The sequence below is a fragment of the Nilaparvata lugens genome, chromosome 11, assembly GCF_014356525.2.
Source record: "Nilaparvata lugens isolate BPH chromosome 11, ASM1435652v1, whole genome shotgun sequence".
Lineage (NCBI taxonomy): Eukaryota > Metazoa > Arthropoda > Insecta > Hemiptera > Delphacidae > Nilaparvata > Nilaparvata lugens.
In genome coordinates, this window is record NC_052514.1 from 41,674,518 (window position 1) to 41,698,505 (window position 23,988).

The 23,988-nt window shown below is 35.4% G+C and overlaps 1 protein-coding gene across 6 annotated transcripts in view; it reads right to left on the reverse strand.

Moving 5' to 3' along the window:
* LOC111059971 overlaps positions 1-23,988 on the reverse strand; it is a 94,897-nt gene that overhangs the window by 9,114 nt on the left and 61,795 nt on the right. For all 6 annotated transcript variants that reach the window (XM_039438456.1, XM_039438460.1, XM_039438461.1 and 3 more), the window contains 6 exons: positions 23,792-23,963; positions 20,011-20,185; positions 18,202-18,298; positions 15,420-15,641; positions 13,079-13,238; positions 1,769-1,934 (listed from right to left, as the gene is read on the reverse strand). In XM_039438456.1, coding sequence (XP_039294390.1) covers positions 1,769-1,934; positions 13,079-13,238; positions 15,420-15,641; positions 18,202-18,298; positions 20,011-20,185; positions 23,792-23,963 — 992 coding nt within the window. The remainder of the gene's footprint in view (positions 1-1,768; positions 1,935-13,078; positions 13,239-15,419; positions 15,642-18,201; positions 18,299-20,010; positions 20,186-23,791; positions 23,964-23,988) is intronic.

Below are 23,988 nucleotides of genomic sequence, written 5' to 3' on the forward strand. Positions count from 1 at the left end.
GATGATGTACTCCTTCATTTACTAATAAGTTTATTAACTCCTTCATATATTAATAAGACTAGCCGTCAGGCTCGCTTTGCTCGCCATATTCGTCTAGCCAGGGGGCTCCGCCCCGACTGAATCGTCCAAAAATGAGATCAGCGGGCTCGCTTCGCTCGCCTGCATTTTTCATTTGAGCATGCTTCATTCCATCAGAAAGTCAAAGTATCAAATTCGAACATTTTCTGTCTATTACTTGATGAAAGAACTGAGAAAAACAACAAAAAACGCTAATTTTGGGCGTATCTTTGGCGTTATTTCAAATTCATTCTAACACAACACTAGTACACCCCAACTGAGCTTCTGTAGTAAATTTGAAAATTTCTGTTCATTTGTTCTCGATAAATCTGAGAAAAAGCAAAAAAAAAACGCTAATTTTAAGCGTATCTTTGACATTATTGCAAATTCCTTCTAACACAACATTATTACACCCTAGCCCCTGTACTAAATTTGAACATTTTATGTTCATTTGTTCTCAATAAAGCTGAGAAAACGCTGAAAAACGCAGATTTTGGGCGTATCTTTGGAAATTTTTCCAAATCCATTCTTAGTGCGCCTCTAAATGGCCAACTGAACATACCTACCAAATTCGAATGTTTTTGGTCTGGTAGATTTTTAGTTCTGCGAGTGAGTGAGTGCCATTTCGCTTTTAAGTATTATATAGCTTAATCATAGCATAAGAGGATATCTCATTGTATAGGGCGTTTATGTTCCAAATTTCTCAAGCTCATAGTCTTATAGTCCATAGAAAATTACTTTTGACTTGGAGGCATGCGCAGCAGAGAAAGGTGGGGATACAGCGGTGGCAATGTTACCGTTCCGAGCCGTCCAGCGTTCTCTAATTTCTAGTGATATGACTGTTCTAGTGCTCAAGATACACATTCAAACTTTCCTCTCTGAAAGCACTGAGTCGTCTGACTCTAATCGACAAATTGGCAAGTGTGCTTCCATCTCTATGACTCTATTCATCAGTGTAATTGGCTTATCTCCCTCCATTTTCTGTGCCGCATATTCTTTCAATTCAAAAGTAATTTTGTATGGTCTATAGTAGTTCTTTGTTGTAAAGCTATGTGATGCTGTTGGTCTCTTAAGCTGCGTACAGATATACGCGCCTCCAACCCGCTCCGCGCACGTTCCTCCCTCGTTCCGCCATCGCTCCGCAATCGCTCCGCAATCGCTCCGCCCCCGCTCCGCAGTCGCTCCGATCATGAACATTACGGGAGATGTTAGATCTTCTCGCATCCCACTCTTGCTCCCCGGTCGATCATCAATCGCTCTGCTCGAGTGACGTTCGGTTGCGGAGCAGAGCCACAGAATAAGTACAGAATGGAAACTGGTAATCAATCGCCTATCTAACCAATGCTTTTTACATGACGCCAATACTGAACACGTCACGTGACCTTGGGAAGTTCCAATCCTGGTCTTCTGATTGGCTCGTGGCAGTGAATGAGATCAATTGATCCGGATCATTAAAGTGATCCGAACCTACCATCAATACTATTACAATGCGGCGCTTCCTAACAAGATGGCTGATTTTAGCGTCAGGGTACTAGCCAAGTTTCCATACTGTATGTATACTGTTGCAGAGCGGAAGTCTGTACGCACCTTTATACTGTGCCGTTCTAGACAGTAACCAACCAGTAATCACCTTGAAATTTGGAACATAAACACGATCTATACCATAGTAGGATATCCAATCATGCTATATTTTCTCTTTGGATCAACTTACCATATTTTACAATTTTACCATCCAAAATGTAGATTGTCTCTGTAACTGCTGCTGATGAAACCTGTTCGATAAAAACGAAACTGTCCACTTCAACACCACCGAGGCTTCTGACTGCATGAATCGGATCTTGAGCACACATAATTGTGTCAATTCTGGTGATTGATTTCTGGAAACAGAGAAAACTACAATCGCAACAAGTAACAAGTAACAATAGTAACAAGTAACAAGTAACAAGTAACCAGTAACAAGTAATAAGTAATAAGTGTGAAGCGGTATTTTACTCGCCTCACATACGTAGAGAAATTTGCCAAATCATGTAGTGCTGTATTTAAATGCCTCACGTTGGGCCGGCAAATCATGTAAAGCGTTTTTTAACGGCTTCACATATGTAGAGTGAATCTTGTACTAAATCAATGGTGTTGAGGTTATAAATTTTGCAATTGCGTGCGTGGACGCTGAGTGTACACCAGACTGATTGATTCACTACAAGATTCAATACAATTGTCGGAATCGCGGGAGGCCTAAACACTCGCTCACCCTTGATTCTTCTAATGACAGATTGTATAATGATGAAATTTTTATAAGTAGTGTAGCGGACGCTAAACACTGAATACGGATACCTTAAAATTATTACCTGTGAAGAATGAGCATAGAAAATCATACAGGTCGAGCAAAAATCCCGATGTAGATAATTTACGGGACTGCGTCTCTAATAAGTTCTGAAGGATTAAAAATACGGTATTTGGACCAAATATCGTTCAGAATATACTTCGAGAACAGAGTCTTGTCGGGTTTTAAGCTCTATTGTAGGAAATTATATGATCTCTGGCTGCATCTGCTGTACTGTTGATCTGTTCGCTCCTAAGTCGAGGTTGGTAACAGGTAAAAGCTGATATATGAGCAGGTAAGGACAAAGAATAAATATCACGATCTGACCCCACTCGCTACATCCACTTAGACCTGTTCCAATATCCAGCTTAATTCAATTATTTCAATGATCGTATTCAATCGGTTCTTGATGAGATAGAACGTATCAGACACAATAATTGACAGGCTTAAGAAATAATCGAACTCAGAAAACGAATTAACAAAACTGGGATATATTATAATAAAATATATGATCTCACAGTGCAGATTCAGAATATAATTCACAGATTGATAATAATTTAGCATTGACAAAAAGAGTTAAAAATGTTCTTGTGCTTGCATGACACCATGCGTGATTCGACAGAATTTTACAATTGATAAAATTGAACAGTTTTGAAAAAATAGTGAAAAAATGAATTATAAAATATTTTTAAAATGCTCGGGGTCGTGGTTCTGGCAGCGGAGGATAGCTAATCAACTACAAGTTCATATAAATTAAATATTGAACAAATTCTAGGCTCTTAACAACTAATAAGCGCTTGTCGGCGTGGCCAATAATTTAACGAAGAAAAAATTTATGTTTCTGCACTGAAATATTTTCGAAGCGTAGATTGGGGCCCCTTTAAACTTATAACTCACGTGAAATTCCTTGGCGGTCGTGGTTTTCTTCTTTAGATCAAAAATCGTTTGATCGGCAGCGGGTCCAGGCTTCGGTTTCAGCACGTGGGGAATTTTAATTTAATATTTCCTTCACCAAATTAATTAAGGGATGATTTAACTTTAAACTTTTAATTTATCGATTGATGAAAAATAGATTTACAAATAACAATTAGAATAGCCTAAAATATTGGCTCACAAATAGAACATATAAAATCGAACGAAAATTTTTTACGAATAGGTCTTGGTAACTATAAAGAGATCTGAACGGTGAGGATTTCAAAAGGGAAGTGCTGTCTTTTTCTCTAAGCTTCTTGGCTAGACCTTTCTTCTGAGAATCTCGATGTAATAATTTGCATGAAAAATTTGCCATTGGTAGAATGATTGTGACGTAGACGTGACGTCAGTGGCAGGCAGTAGAATATAATGTCTTTAATTACAATAATAATTCAATTTATGTAATTCTTAAAACTGCTTAATCTTCTAGACATAGTTCCTCTCATACAATGTACATGTGCTAGCGTATATGATAAGGCAGGTTTGTTGTCTGATAGTAGATTAACATGTGTTGCTTTCAAACGATCACCTTTTTGGTGCTATTTCTATGCACTATGATTGGCTTAGGCTTGCCAAAGAGATTTAATTACCATGTGGTTCAGTTGAAGTAATAATTAATAAATTAATATTCTTATACAATTTTTATTATGTCTGAGACTGTTATAATTAATTTCTGCTGTTTTTATCAATAATATACTGTTCATGCTATGACCTAGTTAGTTACAATAAGACCTGACATTATAATATAATTTCTTAAGTAATAAATAATTTCAACGATAATACATACATTTTATTTTTTATTCGAAATTCTTGGTCCTTTTATTGATAGTTTTTATAATTTTTAGAAATGATATTATACCTTGCGTGAAACTGGCGTGACATTTGACAATACTTTGAATCAGTCAGCTGCGTTCGAACTGCTTTAAAAACATCTGATCGATAGTAAACAAAGTGTAACCTCAAAATTCAATGAGCAATTCATAAATAATTCGTGCTTTATTTGCAGAATAATTATAATTTTATTGAATAATTTTCTAGAAAATATTCGGTACAGAACGGTACTCTTATCTAATATACAGTTACTGATAAGTAAGCTTTATCGCTCGGTCGCTAACTATTCCTTTAGCAAATTCTTTCATTTTAAAATGTAATCACAATTTTTCTCTCCTCTCATGAGGTCCATTTAAAAAATTCATCACACAAAAGCCCCCAGGATATTTTAAATAGGTAATTGGGAGACAAGTCGAAACAATGACTATTTGAAAAATCCGATATTGTGATGAATACACCATTTCATCTCCTTACTTCTACGAAAACTCGACACTTAACACTAAAAACAATATATTGTGCACTTTTGGCTACGAGAAAATAAATAATTGATTGTTCCTTCCATTGGATACAATCAAAATACAATAATTAATGAGGTCTCTTTGGATCCTTCATTAAAACAACTCCACAACTTCCATTCACGGGTGGCTTATGAGCAGACCCATAACTATAACAAATATACAAAATTTGACATATTATCCTTTTAGGATTCAAACAGTATTTGCAACAAATATAGATTTTCATCATTTTTCATGGTTATTACAAGTTTCGACTCTTTGTTCTGGCTTTTACATAAATTGGGTGAGAGTGTGATTTAACTTCAGTGACTTGACAATTGTCTACCGTTTGATTCGAGCAATTCCTTTTTTACGCTTAGTACGTTGTGTAAGAACAGGGTTACACTTGAAGTGATTTTTTTAATTTTTATCAATGCTGGTTACAAATATTATGCTTTCAAGATTATATTTATTAATTTGAGCAACAATAATAAATTTCATATTTGAAGGTAAGAATTTCATTTTCTTTTGAGCTTTTTAGAGATACATTTATATGACATAGAACATGCACATTTCGTGCAATTTAACATAAATATATATTTTTGGTTTCGTTTTTTACTTATAATTTCACATTAAATAATAGGTTACAATAATTAATAACAATATTGCTTTGATTCCATTAAAATTGACTCTATGATCTCGCACACATTGGTTGGTGTGACGAAGAAAATTATCGAACAGGCTTTGGCTCTGAATAGATTTTTCTATCGATTCTGTATTTCGAGGTTAGATTTACACATTTTTTCAAATAAACTTTGTTTATTTTCTTTCCTCCTATTCACTACTAACTTCATCTTATTTCTAATTTACAAATATTTTCTGTTGATAATATAATTCTTGTTTCTGTTTTTCAGTCGTGCGGATAGAACTAGGCGATTGTTTCTGTGATGACTGTAACATGATGCAGATGGCTTGATCAGGTTGGTAATTTTTAGAGTTGTTTTGTAGTTTTATTTTCTTGACTTAGAGTTGATAATAATTTCTTCATTTGATGTGGATTTATAATGTTTCCTTATTAGCTGAGATGCGGCGAAGTCTAGGTTATGTTGATTAGGCTGCAGTAGAAGGATGCTAGTCCGCATAGATGTGATTCGATGGGTAGGCTGTGATTATGAAGTGTTTGATAATTGGTGTATTCCACAAATGTAGTTTCCAGTTAATTAAAACATTATTTCTTTCTCAAGCCCCCATCTAAATTTGATTCCGGTGTTATTCAAGGTCCAATTCCGATTTGTGACTGTCCGTTTTATCAAACTTGGCTTAAAACGAATGTGTCTGCGGAGTAGGTGGATCTCTTCAGCCAATGTTGTCCTTCTTTGTTGACCGGTGACATGTAGTTTGACATTCTTAAACCTAACATGCCGGTGGTGTCTGTGTGTTTTTTCAAATAATCTTTTTCTTTTCTGCATGGTGGTGTACAGTCGGCTTGATTTTAACCGGACATGACTGCGGTGTGAATAGATTCTTCTTAATATTGTTTTCCTTTTTTCTTGAATGCTGGTAGAAGATTTGATGTAGGATTTCAGCCTAACATGACGGCGGTGTAAATAAACTCTATCAATGCTTTTTCTTTTCCACTGAACTGCTATTTTGCTTGTATGTTGTTTTGATTTATTGGTTTTTAGTTTCAGTTGTGATTTCGATTTGTTGTGGATTTTTGTTTTATTTCTATTGTTTGGCGAACTATCTTCATGAGTGCTGGGTTTTTCTGTTGCAGGTGCTGTCCTCGGTGGCTCGGAGATATGTGCGATCGGCGGTCCGGGCTGCTCTTCTACTCGGTGGGCAACGTCCTTGGACTCCTGGTGTCCAGCGCGCGGTGGTACGAGCTGTCTCTCCACCTGATGGATGTCGTCCTCAGCTTGGCGGGTGATGTCGTCCGGCTCCTCTCGGCGTTCTGCGGGGTGCGGTGCGACTTCAGTCTTGACATTCTCGGTGGGTTGGTTTTCCATACATGTGTCACGTTCGCTTGCTTGTTTGACTTTCACCTCCTTCATTGTATCCTTTTCCACATGTACATGTTCCTTTAGGCTGACTTTGATGTTAATTGTTTTTGTATGCATATCTTGGGATATCCCATCTAATCGATTATTGGTTTCCAAAATTGATTTATCCAGACACTCGGCTAATTTTTGATGGTATTATCTGTGTCACGGAATGCTCCATCCATCCGCTGACTCAACTTCTCCAAACCCTGTTCATTTACCTTCTTTGCTTCTTGAACTTCCTTTTTTAATTCTTCCTTTGCTTGTTTGTTATCTTCCTTTAGTTGTTTGTTGTCTTCCTTTAATTCTTCCTTTGTTTGGTCGCTTTTTTCATTTAAGTTGTTTATTGCTTCCTTTGTTTGTTTACTGTCTTTCTTTATTTCTTGAATTTCCTTCTTTAATTCTTCCTTTGTTTGTTCATTCATCTTGGCTATTGCTTTCAGGAGGGTGTCCATATCCATTGCGGGATCAGGTGTATGTCTAACTGTTACCTTCTGGTTCTTTATCCGAGCGACGGTACGAGAAATGGGAGTTCCTGTCTCTGGGACGTCGTCGTCCGTATGCTCTCCCGATGTTTCGTCTTCCGGCTCTTGGGCTGCCAACGGATCTTCCACTAGAATGCAGCTCTCTTCCACCTGCATCGAAGATAAATCATCCAGTACATTGGGATGGAAATCAGCGGATGCGGTGGCAGATGCGGATGGCGGCGAACAATCGGGTGAGATGTCCTCGGTGTCCGACAGACTTGGATTGACCTGGTCGTTTCCTGCCATGGTTTGCGGAAAAATAGCGCAACGAAAGTGTGCGGTGAATAAACGTGGAAATGTGGATGTGATATACAAAATAAGTGATAAGAAATCCAATAGAAATTGTTATAGCTTCGCAGTGAGTGAAATACAGAAAAAGTGGTTTAGCAATGTGTTCAGTGATAAAATGAATCAAGTTAGCAATATCGTTAACATAAAAATGATAATAACATACAGGATACAATGGATAATTATGCGATAACGAAGGTACGTCTCTTATAATTTATTATTATTATTATTATTATTATAAATATTTTACTCTGATAAGTTCTCGCCGCAATTCTATATAGGGCTAGTATTCTTCGCAAAATTTTATATAAAAGCAGTGATGCTCTGCTTGAATTATTCCGCAATTTATCTGTGATTTAGTTTGGCTTCCCTTTTTATGCCTTAAAAAATTTTAAAAATGTAAATAACTTTAATCCTCTTTTCCGTGAAATTCTATAAATTGTTTTATATAGACCTAATGTTCATAAAATAATATGACTTTTCTTATGGTATTTCTTATACCTATGACTTATGATATGACCAATCTTCGAATAACACAATACCGTGATAAAATTCTGAGTTCGATTTACCTCTAAAATTCATCAATCGATAAATTCTTTTCTGTTCAAAAATTGGGTATGGTACGTCTTGTTATTTTATATACAGTGACAGTTAATATTAAATTTGAAGAAATTCACAACCATAAATTTTTCAAAAAATTTCCCTTGTCAGCGCTATAGTATACTGAGCAACTAAATAATCTTCGTAGTCGATTATCCACCTCATCAATGCCTATCACTGTTGGGCGCCAAATCATGTGAAGCGGTATTTTACTCGCCTCACATACGTAGAGAAATTTGCCAAATCATGTAGTGCTGTATTTAAATGCCTCACGTTGGGCAGGCAAATCATGTAAAGCGTTTTTAACGGCTTCACATATGTAGAGTGAATCTTGTACTAAATCAACAGTGTTGAGGTTATAAATTTTGCAATTGCGTGCGTGGACGCTGAGTGTACACCAGACTGATTGATTCACTACAAGATTCAATACAATTGTCGGAATCGCGGGAGGCCTAAACGCTCGCTCACCCTTGATTCTTCTAATGACAGATTGTATAATGATGAAATTTTTATAAGTAGTGTAGCGACGCTAAACACTGAATACGGATACCTTAAAATTATTACCTGTGAAGAATGAGCATAGAAAATCATACAGGTCGAGCAAAAATCCCGATGTAGATAATTTACGGGACTGCGTCTCTAATAAGTTCTGAAGGATTAAAAATACGGTATTTGGACCAAATATCGTTCAGAATATACTTCGAGAACAGAGTCTTGTCGGGTTTTAAGCTCTATTGTAGGAAATTATATGATCTCCGGCTGCATCTGCTGTACTGTTGATCTGTTCGCTCCTAAGTCGAGGTTGGTAACAGATAAAAGCTGATATATGAGCAGTAAGGACAAAGAATAAATATCACGATCTGACCCCACTCGCTACATCCACTTAGACCTGTTCCATATCCAGCTTAATTCAATTATTTCAATGATCGTATTCATCGGTTCTTGATGAGATAGAACGTATCAGACACAATAATTGACAGGCTTAAGAAATAATCGAACTCAGAAAACGAATTAACAAAACTGGGATATATTATAATAAAATATATGATCTCACAGTGCAGATTCAGAATTAAATTCACAGATGATAATAATTTAGCATTGACAAAAAGAGTTAAAAATGTTCTTGTGCTTGCATGACACCATGCGTGATTCGACAGAATTTTACAATTGATAAAATGAACAGTTTTGAAAAAATAGTGAAAAAATGAATTATAAAATATTTTTTTAAAATGCTCGGGGTCGTGGTTCTGGCAGCGGAGGATAGCTAATCAACTACAAGTTCATATAAATTAAATATTGAACAAATTCTAGGCTCTTAACAACTAATAAGCGCTTGTCGGCGTGGCCAATAATTTAACGAAGAAAAATTTATGTTTCTGCACTGAAATATTTTCGAAGCGTAGATTGGGGCCCCTTTAAACTTATAACTCACGTGAAATCCTTGGCGGTCGTGGTTTTCTTCTTAGATCAAAATCGTTTGATCGGCAGCGGGTCCAGGCTTCGGTTTCAGCACGTGGGGAATTTTAATTTAATATTTCCTTCACAAATTAATTAAGGGATGATTTAACTTTAAACTTTTAATTTATCGATTGATGAAAAATAGATTTACAAATAACAATTAGAATAGCCTAAAATATTGGCTCACAATAGAACATATAAAATTGAACGAAATTTTTACGAATAGGTCTTGGTAACTATAAAGAGATCTGAACGGTGAGGATTTCAAAAGGGAAGTGCTGTCTTTTTCTCTAAGCTTCTTGGCTAGACCTTTCTTCTGAGAATCTCGATGTAATAATTTGCATGAAAAATTTGCCATTGGTAGAATGATTGTGACGTAGACGTGACGTCAGTGGCAGGCAGTAGAATATAATGTCTTTAATTACAATAATATTCAATTTATGTAATTCTTAAAACTGCTTAATCTTCTAGACATAGTTCCTCTCATACAATGTACATGTGCTAGCGTATATGATAAGGCAGGTTTGTTGTCTGATAGTAGATTAACATGTGTTGCTTTCAAACGATCACCTTTTGGTGCTATTTCTATGCACTATGATTGGCTTAGGCTTGCCAAAGAGATTAATTACCATGTGGTTCAGTTGAAGTAATAATTAATAAATTATATTCTTATACAATTTTTATTATGTCTGAGACTGTTATAATTAATTTCTGCTGTTTTTATCAATAATATACTGTTCATGCTATGACCTAGTTAGTTACAATAAGACCTGACATTATAATATAATTTCTTAAGTAATAAATAATTTCAACGATAATACATACATTTTATTTTTTATTCGAAATTCTTGGTCCTTTATTGATAGTTTTATAATTTTAGAAATGATATATACCTTGCGTGAAACTGGCGTGACATTTGACAATACTTTGAATCAGTCAGCTGCGTTCGAACTGCTTTAAAAACATCTGATTGATAGTAAACAAAGTGTAACCTCAAAATTCAATGAGCAATTCATAAATAATTCGTGCTTTATTTGCAGAATAATTATAATTTTATTGAATAATTTTCTAGAAAATATTCGGTACAGAACGGTACTCTTATCTAATATACAGTTACTGATAAGTAGCTTTATCGCTCGGTCGCTAACTATTCCTTTAGCAAATTCTTTCATTTTAAAGGTAATCACAATTTTTCTCTCTCTCATGAGGTCCATTTAAAAAATTCATCACATAAGTAATAATTAATAAGTAATAAGTATAAGTAATAGTAATAAGTAATAAGTAATAAGTAATAAGTAATAAGTAATAAGTAATAAGTAAAAGTAATAAGTAATAGTAATAAGTAATAAGTAATAGTAATAAGTTATAAGTAATAAGTAATAGTAATAAGTAATAGTAATAAGTAATAAGTAATAAGTAATAGTAATAAGTAATAAGTATAAGTAATAAGTAATAAGTAATAAGTAATAAGTAATAAGTAATAAGTAATAAGTAATGAGTAATAAGTAATAAGTAATAAGTTACAAGTTACAAGTTACAAGTAACAAGCAACAAGCTACAAGTTACAAGTAGCAATTAACGATCAACTAGTAACAAATTACAAGTAACAAGTAACATGTGACAAGTAACATGTAACATATATAACAAGTAACAAGTTGAAAGTTACAAAGAAATAAGTAACATGTAACATATATAACAAGTAACAAGTTAAAAGTTACAAAGAAATAAGTAACAAGTAACATGCAACAAGTAACATGTAACAAGTAACAAGTGGCATGTAAAACTATAATCACAGCATATAACAAGTAACAAGTAGCATGGAATTTTCGTAAAAAGGAAAGAAAAACTTTAAATCTAACAAGTAACATAGAATTTTTGTAAGAAAGGAAAACAATGACTCCAAATAATGTAACAAGTAACAAAATATTTATTAAGAAGAATCAACTTTGTTAGATTCTAAGCTGATCAGCTGAAACAAGCTGATCAACCTTTTCTTCATTCAAATAACTCAAATTTTCCCAACAAACTTATATCTTCTCTTCATTGACTACTTGCTGGTTACCCGTGCTCCGTAAGGGTCTGATGAAAACTTGACAAACTGAAGACTATACTTACTGAAATCTTGAAGAATTCGAAATAGGCCTATAATCCTGTCTTCGTTACACTCGTCATTATGAGGGCAATTACAAGAATTACAAGGATGGATTTTAGTGAGATGGATGGAGCGGATGGATTCCACGTTATAATGGCAGTATTTGATTAATTTTGGTGTTGATATATCCTTATAATTCGACAAAGTAGATGATGCATATCAAATATGTATTGTATGATTCATACATATTTGTATATTGTATGATTCAATTGTACGAAACACACTCTAGTTACTATCTCTCAAAAATCGTCAGGTTATTATGCCGGGCTCTGTATATGGTAACTTGTCAAGCAGTCTCTTTAAAGTTCGCTCAAGGTAGCTTATTTATTCAATAAACGTCTATTCTATTGGATAGTGCTCAATCTAGTCAAAAGATAGATGTTTATCTCCTTTGAAATGGAATGAAAAAAATTCTCTATTAGGTGGAGCTAGGACTTATTAAGTCCTCTTTACCACTTAACCTCGAAATAATGTCCAGCTTGTATTCGTATTATACGGGTATAAATTTGAGGGTTGTTTAGATTTATCTATGAATAAGATTCTATATACATTCTTTAAGGCTGTGCAAAGGCTAAAAATAAACTTTCTACTCGTTATATTTTTCAAAGATTTTCGATTTGTATATCATCAAGCTATCAAAATGAAAAAGTTTTCTCAGGAAAACATTTTTTTCCGATCATTACTTTCTGAGATATGAGCGCCTGAAGTTTGAATTTTTGGGACAGAACATTTCAAATTTGGTAAGATAATAATCCATGAGATTTATAGGATGGATTCTTCGTGGTATTGTTGATCTAGTAAAACAAAAATTTTCACAAAATATCAATTTTTGAAAAAGTTATTCAATTCACCAAAAATAACTCAACTAGGAGTTATTTTTGGTTATTGTTAGTAAATTCAATATCTAGGCCTATCTTAAGAATTAATATTTTCAGAGAATTTTTGTTCCACTAGATCAACAATACCATGAAGAATACATGCTCTGAATATCATGGATATATATCTTACCAAATTTGAAATGTTCTGTCCCAAAAATTTGAACTTTAGACGCTCATATCTCAAAAAGTAATGATCAGAAAAAAAATGTTTTCCTGAGAAAACTTTTTCATTTTGATAGCTTGATGATATAAAAATCGAAAAACTTGGAAAAATATCACGAGTAGGAAGTTTATTTCCAGCCTTTGTACAGCCTTAACAAAAATTTAGATTCAATTATAGAAGAAGACGTTTTGAGACACACTCAATCTATTTACAAATATAATTCTTTGAGATGAATTATTTCATATGAATTTAGATTCAAAATAATTATAGGGAAGGATGATTCAGGAAATACTTACCTGGCCATTAGAACATGTCCACACTTCCTTTTTCATAATAGTGAAAGCATCTTTAAGCAAGTCAATGTCCAGTAGAAACATTTCACCATCTATGTACTCTATAACTCTCGGAACGTAGTCCAAGAGTGATTTCGAATCTCTTGAGTTTTCAATGTCACACCTGTAAACATAATACCAGAGAAAACTCTGACGTCAGTGACACAGTAAAAAATATTTTTAAGGAAGAATGTTTATATAGAGTTGTTGATTTTTCAAATCAACTTCCTAGATTATATAAAAAGGTTAATTTGTTCATTACTCTAAGCATCATACTACTGTATATAACCTTTTTCTATTCTCTGAAGCTTATTAATTTTGTAACTTTTAAATTCTTTATAACTTCAAATTCGTGTAACTTTGAAAGTTCAGCATGTAAAATAAAGATACCAGCATCTTTCCATCCTCCAATTGAGTTTCGTCAACAAAGGTGGTCAAGTCATATACATTCCAGTATTTGGATGATGGTCCCTAAACATATTTTCAAGTAATGGGAGTCCATTACTACTGCATTATGCCTCCTCCATTGACAAATCTAAATATTTATCTATCTTCTATCCATATATAAGACGAGATGGTGTCTGTCTTTCTGTCTGTTTGTATGTGAGCTCATCACGCTTGAAATACTTGACTGATTAAGCTGTAATTCTTCACAAAGATGATCGTTCTGAAAATCCTTCAAGGATAAGCACTATCTACCTTTAAAGTTCATATGCTTTTTTTATGAAGGAAGTTTCCATTATTTAGTTTTCAACAAATCAGAAGTTATAATCATTATAAAATGTATTTTGTCTGGAATCGCAGTAGGATGTGTCCTCAACTGTCGCCTGCTGCAAGCGAGTCTCTAATTTTTGTACAGGCCCGACAGTCGAGACCAGCGACATTCGAGGCCAGCGACGGTAGAGGATTCCTGAAAAAGTGGCCTCAAATGTCGCCTGCGTTAGGCGACAGTTGAGGCCACTCTAATTTTCGTACAATCCGACAGTCGAGGCCTAAGACCGTAGAGGACTGTATAACAGTCCTCTACGGTCGTAGGCCTTGAATGTCATCGGTCTCGACTGTCGCGCCCTCGAATGTCGTCGGTCTCGACTGTCCCCCACAAAAGCCAGTTCAATTTTAATACTGATTAATTCGACGTGAACTAATAAGAGAAGACTATTTTAAAAAGACGGTTTCTCTGATTGGTTCCCATGGAATTAATCAGGATTAAAATTCAACCGGCTTTTGTGCAACCGGCACATAGACTACTTATATAGTCATATAAGAAGATTGTTGTTTTATCCTGATAAATATTTGTTTTCTCTGTTACAGGGAGGTCCACGTTATAATGGGAGTATTTGATTAACATTGGTGCTGCTCTCCTTGTCTATCATTTGACAATGCAGATCCTTTCGACAATGCACTATCCTTTTCTGGTTCCACTACGTTGCCGGATCGTTTGCAACAATGTAAGAATATAATTTGTCAAAAAATATGCAATCTTAATTATGAAAGATCATTGTTCAAGTATTGGAAAATATACTACTTTTTTGACGAATTGAATATACTGTAATTTATTATTTCAAACAAGAATGAAAAGTTTATGTTACATCAGATTTACCGGCAAGGCAGGAAATCCGCGAAATTGTTGGTGAAGGAAAAATGGAAAGATGAGGAATAAAGGCACAAGGAATGAAATTCACCTATTTCAAGAACAGAAATGAGTGGCCAATCACAAGCAAGTTCCATATTTTGACATCTACTAGGACACGCCTCCAACTTCCCCTTCTTCCTCCTGATTGGTCGACACTTCCAGCGTTCCAACAGTGTCTGTTTCCGGATTCGGCCGCTAGATAGCACCTGGAGCTGGGTTGAAGTTTACCACATGATGCTTGGACCGATGGCAAGAATACTCCAAACTTTATATCTGCATAAGTAACTTGCAGACGTGGATATTGATTTTTAAAAGTGGAAAAAAGAGGTAGAAGAAGAAGAAATAGAAGAAGAAGAAGAAGAAGAAGGGGGAGAAGAGATCAAACAGATGATGGAGAAGAAGAAGAGATTAAGAAGATGACGAAAACAAAAGAAGATGAGTGTTGGCCGAGGAGGAGGAGAAAGAAGAAGAAGAAGAAGAAGAAGAAGAAGAAGAAGAAGAAGAAGACGAATGTAGATGATGAAGATGAAGAGGAGTGAAGAGGAGGAAGAAGAAGGACGTGGAGAAGAAGAAGAAAAAGGAGGAGAAGAAGACTGAGAATCATTTTAATAATTTCCTTTTTGTATCTGAATGAATAAATAAATGATTATCATTGAGAGGTCTGTTGCTCACCATATTTGAGTGGAAGCTGGAATTTCTGACGACGCTTTTGAGCCTATCTGGAACACTCTAGAACCTTTTTCGAAAGTCACTGTGCGAATTGAATCTGGGTAGCTGATTCTTTTCAGTGGATATTTATATTCAGGTCCATTTCTTGATACTGTTTTTTTGTCCTTCCCCTCTTGTTCTGTAAGGGTGAGTCCTAACCATATATCCTGTAAGACTGCATTTCCTCTACAATATTCACAGCACATGCAAAAGAGAGAAAGATTTAATATTAGTTTTGGCAATATTAACAATATTTATCACTAGCAGGTCACTCGTGCTCTAATTAAAACTTGACATACTGAAAAATTTAACATTCTGAAATTTGAAGAATTGAAAATAGGCCTATAACAATCCTTGGTAAATCAAGAATCTACATACAAGATTTCAAGTTAATCAGTCCACGTGATGATGCATCATTTGAGAATTTCCTATCCCCCACATGTATAAGCCAATTCTTTCCTTCATTATGTTATTAACCGAACGTAGTCAGGTCTATGTTTCAACTCCATTTGCTTTTGTCGATTTTTTGCTTGTCGATTTTGCTTTTTTGCTCGATTAGTATGTAACGCGATTACGGCCAAACGCGTTGATATAATTCGATGAGATTTGGCAGGAATATTCCCTTTTGAACTGCCCGTCGTGTATACACAAGGTTTTTTAAAATTTTGCATTTTAAGGATGATATGGAAGTAAAAGGAATTCCTATATCACTATATATCACTATATATATCATCTACTCTGAAGATGGGATAATCAGGCTATTAATCATAATCAATCAGCTGACAAGTGGTTACACAGATGTCTGGAGAAGCCAGTCTATTTCTGTATTTCTATAAGGTCTATGGTTTCAATCAAAGACCTTAAAGAGCTATGCATCTTTTTCACCTTTTTACCGCCTAGGTCTTTTTATCTTTAAGGTCTTCGGTTTCAATATTTTGTTTTTCAGCCGTGGTACTATTATGCGTGCCCATCAGTATCAAAATATTCTCACATTCGAAAAAACTAATTTAATAGGTGATTTAAAATGATCAAATGAACTAAATAATGCTGAAAAAATTATAATATTAATTTTTGATTGTAATAAATGAATTTTCATCAGATAGAAAGATTATCAAGGAGCTGGATGATTCATATCATAAATATAGAATACAATTCAAACGTGAACTGAGTTTGTTAACTTTTAAAACAGGTGACATCGGGTACTTGTGAATGAGAACACTGCATGAGGTCTACTGTTCACAGAACTACTAGTAGATTATAGATGATAATATTCAGGCCTACTCTCCAAGTAGTTGTGAAGTAGTCATTGTGGTGGCTATCCATACTAAATAGAAAGACCAGATATCATTATTCGACCACAATTTTATTTAAAAAATTATATACTGGTTTCGGTTGTTACACCATTACCAATCTCTGTTAAACTAAAACCATATAGCACAAGAAGATAATGATTATCTCATCATACAGGGCGTCTATGTTCCGATCTTCAATTACAACTTAAGTTAATAGTCCTAGTAGTTCATTGTTGTAAAGTTTTGTGACGCTGGTAGTCTCTTATACGCAGCTGTTCTTACCCCAACAATACAGTAATAATAGACAGAAGTCGACTACAGTAATCAGCTTGGGTTAACAAAGAATCGGCTTGAAATTCGGAACATAAACGTCATACCGTAAATACACGTCCATACACGTACTATAAACGTCCTATGGGATATCTTCTCATGCTATCTTTTCTTAATGCTGAAACTGGATTGGAAAGCAGCAGTATTATGATAACACTCGAGCACTGCTATTGGTGGAAGCCATGACCTGTCAAGGTGAACGTCTGTCATTGGCCTAGACAAGCCTCACACCTCATAGCCGTTCATATAAACGTTACAAATTATGGGGGAGGGGCTTGTCTAGGCCAATGACAGGTTTTCACCATGATAGGTCACGGCTTCCACCAGGAACTGTACTCGACTGTTTGTATAAATACTGTGCTGCTCTTTTACTTCAATTCTAGTTCAACATAGATTGATAATGGTGTAACAACCGAAACCGGTATCTCATTTCTAATAAATCTATGGTTGCACAATATTTATTTGTATGAAATGAGTTGAGACGTGAAGAAAATATGTGAAAATATGCCAAATAATGTGAAATTTCAATCTTTTCATGCCAGCACATGTGGCTGGATATATTCAAATCGACAACTCGTGCTGCCAAATTGAACACATCCTGTTATATGGACGTGAATTGAAATATTGGAATTCTGAACAATTTGGCAACAGGGATATTGTCTGAAAGTCTCAACTTATTTCATACATATTTTAGTATTTCCATTTAGTATGGATAACTACGATAATAATCACAACTATTCAGAGAGTAGGCCTAAGTAGGTCTCTGTCTCATACAGTATATTCAGTCTGACAATATCTACACCTGGTTGCACAAGAGCCTGTCAACTATTAATCCCGATTAAATGCCACGAGAACCAATTAGAGGAGCCATCTTCTCAGAAAACCCTTCTCTGATTGGTTCTTGTAAGATTCAATCCTGATTAAAATCTAGCAGGCCTTTGTGCAACCAAACGTGATTGGAGCATTTGTACTCTTCCATTAGAAACTATAATGAATTGACTTCATCAACTGTATTACAATTAAATTATTACAGTATTACATAGAAATTATCTAATCAACTCATAATCTAATAAGTATATAATTTTATGATTCCCATTAACTTATAATCTAATAAATTCACTCACCCTCCAAGGTTTTCAAGCCCGTTGAAAGGCATGTTTCCACTCATCCAAAACTCGGACTTCAGCTTTACTTCTCTTTCTGCTAGAGATATACTCGCATCTGGAAAATGCAAAAGATTATGCTGAGTCATGATACTAACAAAAATAGTTTGTAAACAATTGAAATAATCAATTTCTCAACGCTAACAGTAATCTGCAATAGATTGTAATGGTGTATTCTATAGAAGTGAGGAAGATTCTGAAATCATGATTTGAAATAATAAAGTACTGTTGAGAAGGAAAAATATGATGCACTATCAGGTAACCCGAGCTTCGCGAGGGTCTAATTGGAAACTTGACAAACTGGAAACTTGATCTACTGAGATCTTAGTATTTGAAATAGGCCTACAAATTGGAATAGATCATCCTCGGTAAATCAAGAATGAATATGCGAAATTTCATGCTAATCAGTCCAGTAGTTCAGACGTGATGATGCGTCTTATGTTCCAAATTCCATTGTTAACTCAAGCCGATAGTCCTGGTATAGATTTTTGGTGAAGATGTATGACGCTGTCTTTCATATACTTTCATATACTACACTCCTACACTCCGGCCTGAGCATTAATAATAGACAGTAGTCGACTGTAATCTTAACAGCAGAGCTAACAGAAAATCGGTTTGAAATTTGGAACTTAGACGACTTATACCATGAGTTATCTTCTTATACTATATTCTTTCTATGTTAGTAGTATCATAGAGGAACAATAGCGTAAGTAGATATCCCATGGTATAGGGAGTTTATGTCGTAGCTTTTACTGTTATCTCAAGCCGATAGTCCACGTAGTTCTTTCCCTTGAAGCTGTGTGACACTGGTAGTCTCTCATACTGTGCCGTTCATACACTCTCACCCCAACAAAACAGTAAAAATGGATAACAATCAACAGTAATCGGCTTGAGATAACAGTAAAAGTTACGACATAAACTCCCTATACCATGGGATATCTACTTACGCTATTGTTTCTCTATGGTAGTATGTAGGCTTTGCTATCATGTGCTGCTAGCTGCCAACATAATGCTTCTAGTTAGGAGTACATAAGTCAATCAGTTAACACCAAATGTAATACCAACTAGTGGTGTAGCCAGGAAAAAAATTCTGGGGGAATCATAACATATTGGAGTAGAAAGCACTTGAACTTTGTGGGAGACACCGGGGAAGTGTGGGGGGTGTGGATTACCCCCCACCAAAGGGTGGTCCGGGACCATCCCCCGGAAAATTTTGAAAATATACCTTCAATTTGGTGCAATTTTACACAATTTCCACTTGAAAACAAACATTCTATTCCGGTTTTTTTGGTGATCGGTAGACCACTTATTATTTCGATTTTCCCTTGAAAATTTCATAGGCCTATTGGTTTTTGATTTGATATCAAATAGAATGGAATGGAGTAGAAATTTATTTTTCATTCAATTGTTTAAAAAAATATTGATTTTGTAGAAGGCATACTCATTATTGTTCTGATAACAAGCTGGGATGCTTAAATTTTGGCTCCAATAAAGCACCATTTCAACCAACTTTATATGCTCAGTTTCAACTTGATTAACAATTTTTTTCAAATTTACTTAATTATTACTTGAGTATTCAAACATACATTTTTTTGTGGGGGGTGAAACATTATTTTCAAATATTAGAGGGATAAAAGGGGGATAAAAGGGATTTCCCCAATAATTCATCCGAGAATCATACGCAAATGCCTTCCATACCTCCTCTCTTCAGTTTTTGTCCATATTCAAAAAATTAACAAACTACTTTATTCACTTTTCAATTTTGCTCACTCAGATATATCGTATGTTGATTCGATGGATTCCAGTACCGTACATCCTTTATTTTTAAAATAGTCTTTTCAGCCACCAGTTCGACCCACACTTTCGAGAGGATTGGATCATAGATAAATTTATTGGCATCCTTTATCAAGTGCTGTTCAGTTACAATTCTTCGAATGGGCTCCACCTGAGATGATAATGACGATTATTTTGCAGGTATTAGTACATAGATTCATTCATCAGGCACTATCATCACAGAATTTGAAAGAAAAACTGACGCTCTCCCAAAAAAACTCTTCCTAGGTAATTTAGGAGATGCATTTTGATTTTGAAAATGCATTTAAGGAAATGCAATTTATGAAACTTATTTTTTAAAAGCAGATGTTTGGATATGGAATGACGTCAGCTACACCGGAAATTTAGCACAAACATGCGCGTGACTCCTACCGTCTTCTTCTATATACCGTGATTGAAACTATAGACCTTAATATGGAAATACAGTAATAGACTGGCTTCTCCACACATCTGTGTAACCACTTATCAGCTGATTTATGATGAATAATTCTATAGTCTGATTTTTACTTTACTTGCCCTATTACCATAGGTAAGGAAAGTATTGCTTTCCGAAAAAAATTGAGGTACCCCAATTTCTAAATTTCTATACGTTTCAAGGTCCCCTGAGTCCAAAAAAGTGGTTTTTGGGTATTGGTCTGTATGTGTGAGTGTGTGTGTGTGTGTGTGTGTGTGTGTGTGTGTGTGTGGTGTGTGTGTGTGTGTGTTGTGTGTGTGTGTGTGTGTGTGTGGTGTGTGTGTGTGTGTGTGTGTGTGTGTGTTGTGGTGTGTGTGTGTGTGTGTGTGTGTGTGTGTGTGTGTGTGTGTGGTGTGTGTGTGTGTGTGTGTGTGTGTGTGTGTGTGTGTGTGTTGTGTGTGTGTGGTGTGTGTGTGTGTGGTGTGTGTGTGTGTGTGTGTGTGGTGTGTGTGTGGTGTGTGGTGTGTGTGGTGTGTGTGTGTGTGTGTGGTGTGTGTGTGTGTGTGTGTGTGTGTGTGTGTGGTGTGTTGTGTGTGTGTGTGTGTGTGGTTGTGTGTGTGTGAGTGTGTGTGTGTGTGTGTGTGTGGTGTGTGTGTGTGTTGTGTGTGTGTGTGTGTGAGTGTATGTGCGTCTGTGTACACGATATCTCATCTCCCAATTAACGGAATGACTTAAAATTTTGGAACGTGAGGCCCTTACAATAAAATCTGGTGTGGTACACTCACACAACTTTCCTTGCTCATATTCGAAACTACGATCAGACTTTTGTATATGTGTATATATAATTGTTTTCAGAGTACTTTTTCCTTTCTGTAAATTTTGAAATTCAATTATTTTTTCAGTCGTCATTTTTTTAAAGTCGTCAAAACAGCTGTTCTACAGATGAAATATCTCGACTATGTGTTCTTTTTATGAACTGCTCTACCTACCTATCTCATGCACGAGAAGGAGGTTACAAAGTCCATTTCTCAAGGATGGGGTGGACCCCCCATTAGTTTCCCAGAATGGAGACTCATGCCAGTTAATAGAGCTGATAAATAACTATACAGAGTATGAATTTGAAAAAAATCGTCAAGTTATTTTGAAAAAATCGTGAAAAACATGGTTTTTTAGTAATTATCCGCCATTTTTCTCAAGAATATTACGGAGCTCCTGCAATTTTCCAAGGGAAAACTCATGTCATTTGATAGGACTTATGAATAGCTACCCATGGCTTGAATTTGAAGAAAATCGTTAGAGCCGTTTTCGAGAAAACCGTGAAAAACCTGGTTTTTGGTCATTATCCGCCATTTTTCTCAAGAATATTACGGAGCTCATGGAATTTTCCCAGAAATGAGACTCATGCCAGTTGATAGTGCTTGAGAACATCTATCCATGGTATGAATTTGAAGTAAATCGTTAGAGCAGTTTTCGAGAAAACGGTGAAAAACATGGATTTTTAGTCATTATCCGCCATTTTTCTCAAGAATATTACGGAGCTCCCGAAATTTTCCCAGAAATGAAACTTATGCCAGTTGATAGGGCTTAAAAATAGCTATCCATGGTATGAATTTGAAGAAAATCGTTGGAGCCGTTTTCGAGAAACCCGTGAAAAACATGGTTTTTTAGTCATTTTCCGCCATTTTTCTCAAGAATAGTACGGAGCTCCTGTAATTTTCCCAGAAATGAGACTTATGCTAGTTGATAGGGCTTATAAATAGCTATCCATGATATAAATTTGAAGAAAATCGTTAGAGCCATTTTCGAGAAAAACGTGAAAAACATGGTTTTTTAGTAATTATCCGCCATTTTTTCCGCCATCTTGAATTGAATTTTATTGAATTTCTTATTGTCGGGTCCTCATGGTATAGGGACCTTAAGTTTAAAATTTCAAGTCGATCGGTTGATTAGGAATGGAGTTATCGTGTTCACAGACATACACACACACACACATACACACATACACACACACAGACCAATACCCAAAAATCATGTTTTTGGACTCAGGGGACCTTGAAACGTATAGAAAACTTGAAATTGGGGTACCTTAATTTTTTTTGGAAAACAATACTTTCCTTACCTATGGTAGTAGGGCAAGGAAAGTAATAAGGATCCGACACGAACAATTTCGATCAAATGCGATTCAAGATGGCGGCTAAAATGGCGAAAATGTTGTCAAAAACAGGGTCTTTCGAGATTATCTCGAAAACGGCTCCAACGATTTTGATTAAAGTTATACCTGAAATAGTCATCGATAAGCTCTATCAACTGCCATGAGTCCCATATCTGTAAAAATTTCAGGAGCTCCGCCCCATCTATGCAAAATTTGATTTTAGATTCTCAATTATCAGGCTTCAGATACAATTTGAACAAAGCATGTCAGGTGGAAAAAATCCAGCATGAGAATCTCTACAACTAATGTTCAGTAATATTTTCACCTAAAATTGAAAATAAGCTCGAAATTCGAGAAAATGTGATTATCCAATTGCAAACTGTTGGCAACTATTGATTCTATTAAATGATTCACTATGAAGAGATAGCACACCTTGTGTGTCTTCAGCGTTATTACCCTGTCACTAGCTGGCTAAAATCTTTGAATAGTAGACTTGAGATGCGCGGGAACACTAGCGTCAGGTGATCAATTTTCCTAACGGCAAGGAAAGTTGTGTGAGTGCGCCACACCAGATTTTTACTCTAATATTGGCGTATGAAGGAGGCTCCTTTTTCCTATTATATTATCCTTGAAATGCAAAAGTTCCAAAAACCTTGTATATTACGTCGACGAGCAATTAAAAAAGGAACATACCTGTAAAATTTCATGAAAATCTATTACCGCGTTTCGCCGTAAATGCGTAACATATAAACATTTATAAATTTGAACATTGAAACATTCAAAACATTTAAACATCAAGAGAAATGCCAAACCGTCGACTTGAATCTTAGACCTCACTTCGTTCGGTCAATTATTATTCATACTTTTAATTTAGGAATTTTTCATAAAAAGTAGGCAACATTCACGCTACAAACTTAATGAAAGAGTACAATGTGAAAAGACAACAATGTGGCTGACATGGGAGGAGCCATTGTTCGAATAAGATCATTGGAAAAACTGTGTTCCGCCTGTTTCGGATGGACACGTTAAGGCGTCGGTCCCGTCTGCCTGAAAAGCAATCGTTAGGTCATGTCAGAGGCCCTGAAATTGATCAGTTGCGATCTGAAAACTCTGACACCAGACTTGAGCCAGCCAGGTCATTCGAAATTATTATTATTATTGGAGAAACTCACTTGATTTGGGATTTTGCATTGCCATACTTCACGCACCACCCATTTGAAATATTTCGATTGTTTATAATTTTCTTTCATACCAATTTGCTCTTCTCTTGTCTCAGATGCTCTGCTTTTTTTGATGGAAATTTTGACTACAGGATGCATCTTTTCGTTGGCCAAGAATTCACATCTGCGATATGAACAATCAAATTAGA